This window comes from Homarus americanus, unplaced genomic scaffold (genome assembly GCF_018991925.1).
Source record: "Homarus americanus isolate GMGI-L3 unplaced genomic scaffold, GMGI_Hamer_2.0 scaffold30535, whole genome shotgun sequence".
Taxonomy (NCBI): Eukaryota; Metazoa; Arthropoda; class Malacostraca; order Decapoda; family Nephropidae; genus Homarus; species Homarus americanus.
In genome coordinates this window covers 5,017,625-5,033,236 of record NW_024732440.1, presented here as the reverse complement: position 1 = coordinate 5,033,236, position 15,612 = coordinate 5,017,625, and the positions used below count along the sequence as shown (strand labels likewise).

Genomic DNA, 15,612 nt, shown 5'->3' with positions numbered 1-15,612 from the left:
CTGCACTTCGGCACCTCAGCTACCCTGAGAGATTGGAGCGCCTGAACTTGCCTAGCTTATACTACAGACGGGCAAGGGGGGACCTAGTTGAGGTGTATAAGCATCTCAGGGGGCACTACTCAGTTGAGTGTCCTTACTTGGAGCTGGCGGACGCTCGCCCCACAAGGGGTCACAGCTCAAGATTGAAGAAGCCGCAAGTCCAGAAAACCGTGAGGGCAAACTTTTTCGGAGTGAGGGTTGTAAACTCTTGGAACAATCTACCAGAGAGTGTTGTGACGGCACCGAGTGTGAGCTCTTTCAAGAGAAGACTTGACCAACACTGGAGCGGGTTCAGGTACATTCAGGAGCCGGTGCATGCCCAGTATTTGCCAACAGTGCGTGACAGAGACGTGACCGATCGCCCGGGCGGCTAGCGAGCCGATCTTTTGGTGAAGAATATAAATGAAAAGAGACGTGACCGATCGCCCAAGCGGCTAACAAGCCGATCAGTGGCGAAGAGGATAAAAGTGAAGTAAAAGAAGATATTACGCAGCACATCCCAGATGAGAAGAGTTCCAGGGAGATGCCAAGGAGGAAATGACCGCAGGGGAGACAGTGACACAGACGGAAGCCACAAAACGGATGGAGAGACAAGCGGCAAGTTTAAACCCGGCCATTCATGGAACTAAAGAGAACGGCAACACAGAACTGTCATCATGAATAAAAGGGAGGGGAAGATGTACTCTTCCAAGCGTATAGTCATTGGAGTGTGTGTACTAGTATATGTGTGAGATGGTGTAGCCTATGTGTGTTAATTCCTGTTCTGTACATTTCAGGTATTGGTGCCTTCTGTATTGAGACAATAAACAGCAACAAAATCAAACAGTATATTACTGACCGACGGTGCACACAGTAAAGTCATAATCTTGACAGCTTTGTCCTCTTGCTCTACCTTATTACTGTACAACCCATGTTGTACTGTAGTGGATATTTCCCCTACAACTACAACTGCCGTTTGTCGCTGACTAGCCGACCCCTTTTCGAATTTCCCAGCCAACTCCTCATGGTCTAAGGTCGGCTTCTAGCGCCGCCTAACCAAGCGGAGGTCAACTATCAAGCCACGCCTACCTCCGCTATATAAGACCTCACCTCGCCGTGACCTGCCCCTTCTTCTACCTACAGTACAGCCACGCAGCAAGCAACACCTCTGAGCACGCTCCCGAACCAGCTCTCTCCTCCACGCTTGTAACCACGCTGCCTCTTCCCAGCACCAAGCTGCACTGTACATCCAAAAATCCAATACAATATATATACAGAGAGCGCATTGTGAATTTCCTTTCTCCAACCCATCCTGAGTGTGAGACAACATCTCGAAACTCCACAGTACTGCTCCCCCAAGATACTTACGTTTTTCAATTCCACTGTAATTTATGTATTTAATAATAAAAAATAAAATTAATAAATATTGAAGTGATAACCGTGGTAACATTATGAGATGTTCTTATTACCACCATGCTATTGTACTATTCCAGATGATACTAAATGTTACATAATACTTCCTTGAGATAAATGTATAGTATATATCAGGTGCCTAAAAGAGAGCTCAGGTTCTCAACTGGCTCAGCCGTGTTAATATTGTTATTATTATTCACTCTGTATCTGTGTAACTCTGGCTAAATAAACTGTTACAATTCAATTCAATCGAATGTATCCATTGACATCCAACCGCTCAAGCTGCTACCGTTGGATTTGTTTAACTCTGGCATATCGTTAGGCGCTGGGTAGTGTTAGCCACCTAGTGACATTAGCAGAACCCAGGTGTTACTACTGCAGTGGTTGGTGTTGTTGATGTGTGGATTAACCGTGTACCACCAGTGATATAATGCACGTGGGAGAGTTTCTTCTTATAGTTATCCAGCTGTTGAATAACGTATGGCTTGGAAGGACAGCAGGGATGGAGGTGACGCCCGCACAGCTGTTACTCCGTCGCAAAATTTTGGTGGTTTCCCTGGACGGCTTCGGACACGACTACCTGACCAAGTACCAGTGGCAGCACCTGAGTAATCTTTACGCTCATGGCAGTTATCCCTATAGGTTCAGGTAACTTGGTCAATTTTCGGTAAATTGGTATTGCGTTTAAGCATTCCACATTCCTACCACTAATCTATTATCATTCTAATAAGACGTCTAATTATAAGATCATTTTCATCTATTACACAACCGTCGCAAATGTATAATAACGGATATAGCAAATCCAAAATTTTCTCGATTTTCTTCCATTAATCTTCCGCCATTTATCGCCTGCCTCACCTCTCACACGTGTCTCCTTCATAAATCATCACGCGCATGCGTTCCCGTACACGTAACGCGACCAATCAAACCGTTTTTTTTGCAACCAATTTAGATGATTTTGGGTTTAATTTGCGGTATAATTGGCCCAATCAAATTCGAGTTTTATTTTGGGTCTCATATTTCAAAATTCAAGTTCAGTTCCGACTATGGAAGTCTGTGATGGGTGTCACTTAAATTATATGGAGCTGATTGCGAGTTTTGGCGAAGAAAACGAAGAAACTATAGTATTTTTTCGGTCCAACGAATTACCCAAAAGTACCCAAATGTACCCAAAAGTACCCAAAAGCATATTAAATCAGGGTAAAATCTTAACGAATATATGTTTTACATCAATAAAACCTGATTAATAATGTTTTCATTGAAATGTACAGTAGTCAAAATAATGAAATAAAAAACAGCGAAAAACGCTTAATTCCAAAGAGTCACCTATCCAAAATGGAGATATAATTACCGATGTTTCTGTTACTTTGGGATGTTTAACATAGCTGTAGGATTTACTTTTCGTTAGGTTAGGTTAGGTTAGCAAAGTGCATCACCATGGATCTGAGTTATCTCCCTTGTTCACGAACTTTTTGGAATTTAGCTTTCGCCAATACTGAAATATTTTCGCGGTTTATTATTTCATTTTACAAATTATTTTTACAAAATTACACTAAAAATATTATTAAACATGTTTTGTGTATGTATAACAGATATTCATTAAGATTTTGCCCTTATTTGCTATACTTTTGGGTACATTTGGGTAATTCGTGGCTCCCCATTTTTTCGATCACATGGTGTTCTTCCAACCTCAGTAGAGTGTACTAAGAGCAAGACAATGTTAATATTGCAAAGAATCTCAGAATCCAACGACGAACAAGAACCAGGCCAATAAGGTGGCAGCCACATTTGGGTTTGAACTATAGGATGGCAGTGTGTGAGGACGCAACTGTGCGTCAGTAACCCAGCTACAGTTGGTGATGGTGGAAATTACAGAAGTGTAGTGTTCGGTGATAACTCACCCATAATCGTCTGCTACTGTTCTTATGCGTGTCATAACAACAGATCCGTCACAAGTGAGTTTGAGCAGTTGTATTATTGTATTCAGAACCAAACCAATTTGGGAAGTTAACCACTTGATTATTATTTTTATTAATATGAGTTGAATACGAGGTATGATGGATACTGTTCGTGTGTTTGGCATTTACAACTGATACTGGGACATGTACTTCCAGATATGACCGAATAAACATTGTTGTGTTATACTGGACAAATCACATTCAAAACCCAACCTCACCCCATTCAGGCCATGAGCTGTTACTGTTGGTATTTTATTTGTGATTTATTAAAAAAAAATCCATCTTTTTCCGTTATGATTGTTGGGTGTGAAGGGAGGAGGGGGGTAATTAAAAAAAAAAAAATAGTGATTTCCGGTGGAATTGAATACCTGTATCAAATTTGTTTGAAACTCATGAAATACCAGAGGAAAAAACCCATTTTTAATATCAAAATAAAGACCAGCGCAATACTACCTACTCCGCTAAAAGTAAACAAGATATGGCGAAGCTTGTGACTGAGCGAATGTAATAATATTGAAAAATTAATATCTCTGTTATCTTTCATTTCCGGTGGAATATCATAAAAGAAAAATGTCTTAGAATTGTCTAAACATTACGAAATACATATTAATAACAGTGAAAGAAAGACTGGTGCAAGGCTATAAATTGACCAAAATGATTAAAACATTGGTAAATATTACTGGGCCACATAGCCTGTTGCATGTTAACAAAAACAGTTATTGGTGACTACTACTAGCAAATAGATGAGTAATGTGCATTTTAATTGCATTTTACATTGGTGATAAGACTGTTTGAAATTGCCACATGACTATCTGGCCAACCTTATCGAAGATATGAGCTATCTTAACACTGGTAAGAAGCACACTAGCTGCTGAGCACTGTGTAATGAGGGTAACTCAGGGTAGGAAGATAAAGTAAAGTAAGAATTTATAGTTGTAGGATTGTAAAGTGGGGACGTTGATGGCTGGGAAGGAGCTATTGGAGGAATCAGGCCAGAAGATTTCGTCACTAATTAACACTAATCTGGGTGTGTTGAGACAGCTGTTTGATCAGTTGTGTGGTGCAGGCTGTTGTGTAGTTTCTTTAGTTAACTCAGTCATGACGCCGGTTTGACTAATCACGCGGTGGTGAGAACTGTTTCATTGTGAGCGTGACTCCTGCTGGGTCAGGTCTTAATCTCACTTTAATAACGAAGGGTGGGTCAACTTGCGAGGGTGTACAGTACACCTGCGCTTCCGATTACTGATATATATGTTCTTCTCTGGGCTGTAGGCTATGGTCACCAGCTGCTGAGGACTGCCACCAACAACACCAAGCTTGCCCTTCAACTCAGCATGGCTTCTACAAGTTGTATTCAGTTTTGTTCCAGATGTGGCAAGGAAGTACGATCACGGCAGCAGGCTCTCTCCTGTGATTATTGCCATCAATGGAGACAGGAAGAGTGGCACAACCATCACTCAGGATATGTACAGGTAAATAGGCAAACATTTAAAGGAAGTGGATCACTTGCCTGGCACTGTCCAGAATGCCCTGCTACTGTTGACCTCCCCTTGGATGAGTCTTCTACTAGTGCTGACAATTCCTTCACAGTTAATTTTCCTATTGAGCCAGTCACCCCAGTACAAGAAACATCTCTTCAAGATGAACCGATCCCAGAAAACCTTCCAGAGGATCATCCAGTTACTTGGGAAGTTGTTCCCACTGGTACAAACCTTGGGAAGCTACTGTTGCACAGCTCTGATGGTTACACATACACAGTAACATACTGGACTTGCAGCATCCGCCAGAAGAATAACAAGTGTCCCCAGCAAGTGTAATTCAGCGAGGGACAACATTGAAGACAGGTCTACATGCTCACAACCACCCTGGAACACCAGGCCTTCTTGCTACAACAAAAGTATCTGTAGCTGTCAAAGAGCTATGTTCACTTGACAACTTTACCTATGCTGCTCAAATTGTTGAAGAAGAATCGACTAGCTACAAACAGAGCCACCTTAATGCCCACCAATTGCCTAAACCAAGCAGCATTGTCAAACAAGGTAACAGACATTGCCAAGCTCAAAGACCACACTACCCAACTCAGCTCAACTTTGAACTCATGTCTGACAGCCTGCCACCTGATTTCATTAGAACAGATATACAGATATGCAGTGATGATAACCAGACTACTGCATTAGGGTGTGTCATACGGAGGCGAATTTTTTTTTTTAGTTTGAAAAATCGGCCCATGGTATTAATGATGTAGTTCTATGTGCAGAATCATGTGATATCTTCAGATTTGAAAAGTTTTCATTTTTTGCTAGGTAAATTTTAACTTGAAATCTTATGAAAATTCAGTATTCCCACCCTTTTACCAACACCACTAAATAGCTTATTTAAAGTAAAGTAAATGTATCAGGTTAATTTATTAGGATGAAAATGATCCAGAATAGTGAATGATCTTGAATGATCTTGACACATTTATTAAATTTAATATTCCTTTAGAAAACAAAATCATCAAATACAAAAACCGGTTTTACTACTACGACCCGGTGTTGCTGCACACCATAGAGAACATGTCTTTCTTGCTTCTGTTTCTACTCATCACCTCCCTGCTGACCACCTGAGCTCGGATGTAGCCTTCCCTCCTCTCCTGGCTGTACACGTGACTGCTGGCCTCGCTCACTTGCTGTACACAACGCTCTATACTCTGGGTGTGCGAGGGCCAGGCAGGGACATGCATGGGGTTGTCCAGGAAAGCTCTGACTTGAACATTTGTGAGGCTGCAGGTAAGAGGGGGCTCACTGCCAGCCTGGATGTTTTCCAGATCTATGAGATCAGTGAGGGTCTTGGCACCTAGATTGACTTCAGGAGTCTTCCTGACCCTGAAGGAATCGTCACCAACTGATTCGTCATGCCCAGATCCTCTCATAAGTCTCATATCCAAGATCTTTTTGACTGCCACTCTTCTCTCCTCCTCATCCTTACTGCAGAGCATTGTCTGCAGAACTGCCTCGAGATGAGCATACCAGGAAGATCTCCTCACAGTCTGCTCCACAATCTGAACAACCTTCCTTGGCTGACTCCTCAGGAGCTCAAGCTGGAAGAGAACATGCCTCGGACCTTCGGAGAACGATGACTTGACCTTGGTGTTGAACCAATTTGGCAAGTAGACACTCACGATGAATTGGACAATAAGTCTCAGGTTGTGAAGCTGGTTCCCTTTCAGTTTATGATGAGCGACCCAAATTCTGCAGAACCTGAGAGCCGTTGTGAGCCACCTAGAATGTGAGACTGGACCTATCTGCAGGTAAGCAAGTCTATCAGGCATGACCCCAGTTTTGATGGCACTGCAAATCATGTAACCATAGTACTGGTCAGTACTCAGGTCGTCAATGACAGTATGTGCAAGCTCAACGAGTGGAGGGCCAACTGTGATTTTTTCAAAGCTCGGATTTATTTCTAACTCAGTGGCGAGAGTCCAGCATCTTGCCAAGAGGACCAGACCATCTGTTGTTTGAAAGAGTCTTGCCATTCAGCTCCTGGATCAGATGTCTGAGTGGCAACTCGTTGGTGTGGAGGTCACAAACAATCCAGACCAGCTTCCTCCCAATCTTCCGCTCTATCCACTGTATGACCCCCCCTTGCCACCCTGTGTTCGTGTTGGTGCTGTCCCCTCCAATGGCCTGCAGGGTCTGGTCTACGTTCCTCTCTCTGAGCCAATTCACAATGTTATCTGCCACTATCTCAGCTGGTTTCTGATGTCATCTTTCTCTGGAGTGAAATGCCACAAATACTTCCCTCCTGGTTCACTGCAGCAGGAGTAGTGTTCCTCCTTCACCATGGCAGGGAACAACTTGTCAGGATCTCCAACTTTCATGAACACTTTAGTGTCATCCCTTCTCCCATCAAAGAACAAACAATTGATTCCATTTTCTCTTATCCCCTTATCAAACTCCTCTTCTAGGTTACTGACAAGTTTCTCCTGAGCTCTCCTTACTTTGTTATGATCTACCACCAGGTGAACATCATCAGGTGTTATCAAACCACCGTCAACCCAGGCAGCTGTTGCTATCTCTGCAGTTTCTCTGAGACCAGTGTGGTGTCGCATGCTGGCCAGAGCTATGCTCGGGATATCTTTCCTATTTCGAATGTTATGCCTGGAAGGTTTGGGATCATTATTTTTTGGGTTAGGGACAAAGTCACCATTCTCCTGGTCAGCACTCGGATCAGCCATGGGGAAGTCATTAAACTCTGAATCAGCTTGACTCCAATCATCGGCCTTTTTTACCTCACCCTGGGCCTTCTCAAGCCTCTTTTCCTCGGCAACTGTTCTCCTCTTCTGTCTCTCTGTGGCAGCCTCCTGTCTCTTGGACTCCGGAATATCTTGGCTAGAAATCTGGCAGAGCCCTATACTGCCAGTCTTCTCTCTCTGTGCTTTGACAAATGCCAGTTCGATCCCAGGAATCTTCCAGTTCACGCTTGCAAATACAGGAGATGTGGGCCTCCAGTTTACAGTCACGATCGCATCAAACTCAGGACAGAGAACAATTGGGCACTTGCAAGTAATTATGTCAAACAACTGGTCCAGTTGCTTGCTTAAACTGTCACTTAACTGCAAAGTTTTCCTCTCCCAAAGAGAATATCTCTTGCCTTTTCCCAACAGCTGTAGTCTCTCACTAATCTTCTTCTGACTTGTTATGACTGGAGGCTTGAACTGGCGTTAGCCAGAGTGTACTGTGCCAAGACAGCTTTGAGGTCATATCACTGGCAATGTCTTTGTTTGTGTAAGTTCTTTGGTTTCTTTCACTGATTTGCCTGATTAAAACACCGTATCTCAAAGCATCTCTCAATGTAGGCAACTCCGACTTCAGGAGCTCTCTCCCAGACCCAAGATAGTGACTGAGATGGCTGGATTTTTGGTTCCTCGTCCTGACACAAGCAGCCATCGCAAATATTATCAACTTATAAATGCATCAGAATCTGAAACAGAAAAAATATTGTTAGTTGGGTTGTTAAAGAATGAAGTCAGAAAGCAATGTTCACTATTTAATTGTAATGCACTAATGCAGCTGTACGTTAGATTTTCGATAAATTTCACGCTAAAATTTACCTAGCAAAAGGTTGCAAAATATTGAAACTGAAATTATTTTCTGTTTATATACACTAAAATCTACCAAAAAAGTGATGGGCCATTAGTTTTAGCTGATCTTCCCTCCTATGACACACCCTACTACTGCATGCCACATAGTTATGGCCACCGATAATCAGCTTCACCTTTTAAGATTGCAAGACAGTGGTATGTAGATGGAACATTTAAAATAATTCGAAAACCATTTTATCAGTTACTGACCATACATGTCTTCCTTAAATCACAAGACCATGCAAAACAAGTGCCTCTGGTCTTTGTTTTAATGAGGGGAAATATCAGGAAGACTATGCAAAAGTGTTCCAAGCCATCAAGCAGTTGTTAGTGTTAGACCCAGAAGTTGAAGAAGTACTAATGGATTTCGAATTGGCTATGTGGAATGCAGTCAGAGAAGTTTTACCATCTATTCATTTGCATGGCTGCACTTTTCACTGGGCTTAAGCTGCCTGGCGCAAAGCACAACAAATTGGCCTAGCAACTGCATATATGGAACGTGGCACAGTACAGTATATGATCTTGTACGTGAACTCCTAGCTCTCCCCTACTTGCCTAAATGCCACATCAGACCAGCATTTGAAGAACTGCAAGAAAAAGCACAACAGTCAGAACTCGTTAAGAAACTCACTGATTATATGAGCCAGTCATGGCTTAACAACAATGTCTGGTCAGCCGGTAATAGGTGTGGTTTCCGACGTCTCGTTAGAACAAATAACATTTAGGGATGACACCAGCGCATAATCCACTGAGCATCAAAGAACAATCTCGCTCTATACCTCCTTGTCCCTCTTCTTCACAGAGGTCTCAATGGTTGATTTGCAATTACAAATAGTTGATGAGCACAAGCTAAATTAATGCACAAGAAAAGCAAATCATGACAAACAAGTCCATCTCTGGAAGCTGTGGGATGAGTATGAAGAAAAAAATATCACCACTTATAATTTCCTAAAAATTTGTCAGTCTCTTTTTCCAAGCTTGCATGAGTATTAACAATGTTTTATTTTTTTTTAAATTTTATTCTTTCACATATTGTTTAAGTGAGATGATTGCAGGTGTATTAACAATGTTTTTATTTTTGTTTCGTTTTAGTCTTTAATAAATTATTTAAGAGATGTTTGCATGAGTAATAACATTTATATTTTTTATTTTCATCTTTAATAAATTGTCTTCGTGAGATGCTTGCATGCTTCAATGTATTGTTATGCTGAGGCATAATTTCGTAATACCTGTACAATTTTGTAAACTAGGTGTTTTGATTAATTTTTATCCCAAGCAACAGTTATTTTCGTGTATGCAGTATATTGATGTATTAATAATGTAAGAATTTTCTGGAATGTATGGCCCTTGAAATGGTGATGAGAATGAACGCGGTGACAAAAAGGGGTAAAGGCAGTAGTGACGAAACGGGTTGGTGACGAAGTGGGCACACCCCCACTTTTGCCATCCAACAAATTTGGGGAATTTTATGATTGCAACCAATAGTTTAGACAATTCTAAGACACTTTTTGGTAATATAGGAACAGATTACTAACACCAAGAGTTGTTTGATTTCGTTCATTTTTTCCACTGATGTTCTTTGGATGATAGTTAGTAATTAAAACGATATGACAACTTTTTATTTTAACTATATTTTTGAGGGATTAATATTGATGACATATCCGTCGCAGCGTAATTTATTTACCGGTGGGTATTATTTTAGTTTTGGTCGTTTGGGGAATCTTAGGAACATAGGTTAGGTTAGATATAGTTCTTGGGTTCTGTGGCTAAGTTAAGTTAGGTTAGATCAAAATCATTCAAAACATGTCAAAAACCATTGGAAAAACAGGGATAACCGAAACTAAAATTTTAACATTTCAATGGATCTTTGGTTAATATTTACGACTGACATGTCGACTAGTTATTTATTTTGGTGTCTATTTTCTTACTCTATTTTCATCAGTGAGTTCTGGTATGATAATAATTTCTTGTACAAATGCTTCGTTTGGTAGATATTTAGGCACCTAAGGTGCTCACTACTGTACTTTGTCTTCTTGGTGGTAATTCGGCAGTTTTATGTTAAGGTTGGGTTGGGTTTAAAAAAAAAAAAGCCCAAACCATGACAGTATCCTCAGTAAAACGGTTTTATGTTAAAGTTAGGTTAGGTTAATGTTAAAGTTAGGTTAGGGTAATGTTAAAGTTAGGTTAGGGTAATGTTAAAGTTAGGTTAGGGGTTGGGTTAGGTTAGGTTGGGTAAAAAATAAATAATTTGCATAAACTGCAAGTGTCCTCTACAGAACATAGTGAAATTGCAGCGGTCTTATAACCGTTTACTATGCTAAATCGCCAGTGGGTCAGTCGTCAGTAATTATTGGATCTTTAAATACTGCAGGTATATTTAAATTGTTGCATTCGGAAAATGCTTCGTCTGGTAGATAATTATAGGCCCCTAGGCATGCGCTAGTGGCACTACTTCATCTTTTGCGGTGATAAAACAGTATGGCAGCCCGATCCACGCGGGATGTTATCCTCAACTCTTTGTTTACGAGCTACTTGGTCTGAGCAGCTTCTCTCACATCCACCAAAAACGTGAAATTACACCACATCAAAGTTCTTTCTTTCTTTTTAATATTCTGGGGCTCTGCCCCCTGGTTAGGAAGTTAGGTAAGGTTAATTAAATTTCTTTGGTAAGGTTGGTGCGGTCTTCTGACAACGCTTTGGCCCCTTGTGTTTCTTATCAACTAAGGTTTGGTTAGGTTTACTTTAGAAATATCCCCTTTTTAACACATTTGTCCAAAATATGACAGTGACCGCTGCAAAACACAGTGAAATTGCCGTGTTTTTAAATAAATTCTCTATAAAAAATTAGTGATGGGTGATCATAAATCACCTGTAGTGAGTATGGTATGAAGGATGAGGGTAATTGCGGGACAAAACACAGTGAAAAACTGATCATCTGACATTAAAATGATATGTCTATGTGCCTTTTATGCGAAGAAATTAATTAATTATCATAAATATTCCTAAAAAAATATTAAATTACATCATGACACTTAAAAAGTTTCTTTCATTGATAGTACCAGATATCTAAATAAGTACTTTCTGTTTATTATGGCAGGGGTCTGGGAGGTGAAGCCTCCAGCTAAGAAGTTAGGTAAGGTGAGTTTTGACTCTTTGGTTTGTTAGGTCAGGTTCTATTATGTTCTTTGCATTGTCATATCGTTTTTATTACTTACCGTCGTCCAGAGAACATCGTTGGAAAAAAATTACAAAATTGAACAATGCGTTCTGGTGTTAGCCATCTACTGCAGGATTACCCACTTTTCTTCTATGAAGTTTCCCTTGCAAATGACGTACAGTATATATGCCAAGGGGCCTGCCCCCCTGGCACAAAAGTTTGTTCAGAAAGCACAAATCAAATATAATAGCCTAGAACGCCACCAAACCGGCCACACAAATACAGTACAGTGACCCCTCGTTTAACGAACACCTCGGTTAATGTAATTTTGATTAACGAACTGCCTTTCATAAGGATCTTCAATTCGGTTAACGAAAAAAAATTCGGTTAACGAAGCTCTTACGAACCGACCTCAACATGTTTTCGCTTGCACTGACCGGGCAACCAGCTTTAGTATCAGTCCGCCAATACATTAATCAGTTCTAGGGCTTAAATTCCTTACTATTTTAGTAAATATCAAGAAGTTTATACTATTCAATAATTTTAAAAGTTTAATATTCAATTTTTTAGTCATTTTAACAATTATTGAACATAATTGAAGGTAAAGTGACTAGTTTAATGCGCGGCATCCAGCCTCTTAACACAGCAAACAGGAGTTAGTCTCTCTCTGTTTTCACTGGAGGTAACATCTTGCTTGAGACTCTCTTCAACTAAAAGCTTTTTTCTGTGTTTCCAAGCAAATTATTGGTCATTTTGAAATATATTTTACATATTGACAATATATAATGCAGTGCAGTTATTGATTTAAAGAAAATAATCTTGAATTACACCAGAGAGCTAAAATTTTATGGGTGAAATGGCGCCATGGGGTGACTTCTCTTCCACCCTAATGCCTTCTCTTCTTCCTTCTCCTCCACCCCCATTCTAAATCCCATCATCATCATCATCCAGGAGCCTTCTACATACACACCTCAAAGTAAGTGAACTTTTCTACCATTTTTGTTGAATTTAGGAAATTTTTGGTGAGCTAGAACCAATTACCCAAAAACCCATTGAAACAATGGTTTCGGTTAACGAACTTTTCGGTTAATGAACGACCTTCTGGAATGGATTGAGTTCGTTAACGGAGGGGTCACTGTATAAGTGAAAGTTTAGAGCTCGAGTCACAGGCTCAATAGCCTCTTTCAGAAACTTTGTATTAAATTCTGTATACCGTACTATGAAACAGGGGTCCAGGTTAACCAGCATCTTCAGAAAATATTTCAAAAGGAGATAACTTGGTAAAGATTCATTTGACAAACCTTGTCATGTTCTTTCTCATGAAGGCCAAGAACTTAATGAAATCTAGAGAAACTAAAACTAATTTTGAATGAGAGAGAACTTGATGATCAAGTTTCTTGGTCATCACAAGATGCAACGTGACAAGATTTATTCTTGGGATTTGCCATGGTTTAAGTAAATAGGCTCTGTTCACTTGAATACTGTTATGTCTGAACCAAGCTTTTTACCTTTCTTTTATCCTCTTCACCACGTCTCTGTTACGCACTGTTGGCAAGTACTGGGCATGCACCGGCTCCTGAATATACCTGAACCTGCTCCAGTGTTGGTCAAGTCTGGTCTTGAAAGAGCTCACACTCGGTGCCGTCATAACACTTTCTGGCAGATTGTTCCAAGACTTCACAACTCTCACTCTGAAAAATTTTTCCCTCACAGTTTTCTGTACCTGCGGCATCTACAATTTTGACCTGTGACCTCTTGTGGGGTGAGCGTCCGCCAGTTCCAAGTAAGGACACTCGACTGAGTAGTGCCCCTTGAGCTGCTTATACACCTCAATTAGGTCGCCCCTTGCCTGTCTGTAGGATGAGCTAGGCAAGTTCAGGCTCTCCAATCTCTCAGGGTAGTTGAGGTGCCGAAGTGCAGGCACCAGTCTGGTGGCCCTCCTATGAACATTTTCAACTAACTGATAGTCCTTAGCATATCTTGGAGATCAGACAGGGTGATAGTACTACAGATAGGGAAGCTCGTCACTCTTGAAGAGCGTTACGAGGGACGAACCGTCTAGATATCTGAATGACCTTCTTATAAGACCCAATAATTTATTTGCCTGATTTACCTTCTTCTCACAATGGCCCGAGAACTTCAGCTCATTGTCAATATACACACCTAGGTCCTTCTCACACACAGTCTCAACTAGTGCATTTTCTTCATCCCGTTGGGACATATGATACGCCTCCTTTCCGTTGGTACGCCCCAGGTGCATCCTCTTACACTTCATGACATTGAATCTCAGCAGCCATTTCTTCGACCATTCTTGGAGCCCACAGAGGTCCTTCAGCAGCTTTTCACAGTCCACTTGGTTCTTGATTTCCAGAAATAACTTGGCGTCATCGGCAAACATTTGTATGGAGGCGTGTACAACGTCAGGCATGTCATTTATGAAACAAACGAACAACAGCGGGCCCTAAACACTGCCCTGTGGTACCCCGCTTGTGACAGGTACGGATGATGATTTTATGCCATTATTTACCACACACTGCTTGCGGTCATGTAGAATGTCTTCTATCCACACTAGGACATTTCCCCGAATTTCGTACCCTTCCAGTTTGATTTTCAGCCTTTCGTGGGGTACACTGTTGAAAGTGTTGGTAAAATTTAGGTATATATTGTCAATATTACCACCCAATTTCAGAATATGGTTCCAAATATCCAATACCTTGAGCAATTGTGTTAAGCAGGAGCTCCCCGGCATAAAACCGTGTTGGCAGTCCTTTACAAGGTTGTTTCGTATTAGATGATCCATCGTGGCATCTCTGAAATACTCTCAAGTACTTTATATATTATGCTGGTCAGGCTCACTGGCTTATAGTTGTTTGTGGAATGACAATCGCCTTTCTTGAAGATATGACTCACATAAGCCACTTCCAATCACTGTGGACCTTTTTTTCATCAAGGCATTTACAAAACAGGATCTTTGGGGGCTCGGCAAGCCCGTTGCACAACTCTCTTAGCACTCTGGGATGCACCATGTCAGGGCCGGGACTCTTATGGACTTTTAGCTTTGACAGTTTATTTCTAATACAGTACCCTCTTCTGTGAAGACAATGTGGGTCAGTGCTGTGTCGGACTGTCTGTCCTTAAACGCAGGAAGGTTAATTGCATCCTCTCTTGTGAACACTGAGGAAAAGAAGCTGTTCAATGCCTGAGCTTTATCCTGGTCAGAATCTGTGTAACTACCATCTTCAAGCTTCAGGTCTGATACTCCTACTTTAGGTTTGACTTGACCTCGCTTGCAACCAGCCTCTGGAACTCCTTTTCAGCACTTCTACACTCTGCCTTTACTTGGTTTCTAGCTCTTGCATACATCCTCCTGTCCTGCTCATTGTTTGACCCAACTCACGTCTTGAATTTCTGGGTTTTCTTCTTAACTTTGTTGACCGCCGCATGGTTCATGTGTAGTGATGCCCTAGTATTCCTTGAGGCACTGGGTTTGGTCTTGAGTATGTATTTATCGATCAGATGGGTCACTTAATTAGTTATGATATTCAGCGTAGTGTCTACGTTCTTTTGCCTTAATGAGTCAGGCCAGTGGATACCCCTCATCTCTTCCCTCATCCCGTTGTAATTTCCCTTGTAATATTTGCACTTTGGCCTGGCCTTATTTTGAACTCAAAACAGTTAAATCTGAATGACAACACTATATGGTGACTGGTGCCAACTGGGACAAGGTGTTCCAGTTTGGCCACGATTACCCTCCTCGTTTGGTATGATGAGGTCTAGTGGCTTGGGCTTTTGCTCCCCCTCTGTAATGTGTCAGGTCTCTAACATTTTGGAAAAGAAAATTATCCCTTGGAGTTTCTACAAAAAGAGTAGCAGGGTTATTCAAGTCATTTGGGGTGAACTCGTTTCTCCAGTCGATGTCACAATAGTTAAAGTCCCCCATGATA

General features: G+C 41.2%; 1 protein-coding gene across 9 annotated transcripts in view; it reads left to right on the top strand.

Moving 5' to 3' along the window:
- Positions 1-1,697: 1,697 nt before the first annotated feature.
- The window catches only part of LOC121868777 (bis(5'-adenosyl)-triphosphatase ENPP4-like), an 88,705-nt gene continuing 74,790 nt past the window's right edge, over positions 1,698-15,612 (top strand). For 3 of the 9 annotated variants that reach the window (XR_006089447.1, XM_042369678.1, XM_042369673.1), the window contains exon 1: positions 1,700-2,079. Coding sequence is in view for 8 of the 9 variants with exons in the window: in XM_042369673.1 (XP_042225607.1) it covers positions 1,862-2,079 (218 nt within the window). In the remaining variant the exon portion in view is untranslated. Of the gene's footprint in view, positions 2,080-4,661; positions 4,862-15,612 lie in introns of those variants that run through there. The other 6 variants (XM_042369679.1, XM_042369671.1, XM_042369677.1 and 3 more) reach the window with 5 other exon arrangements.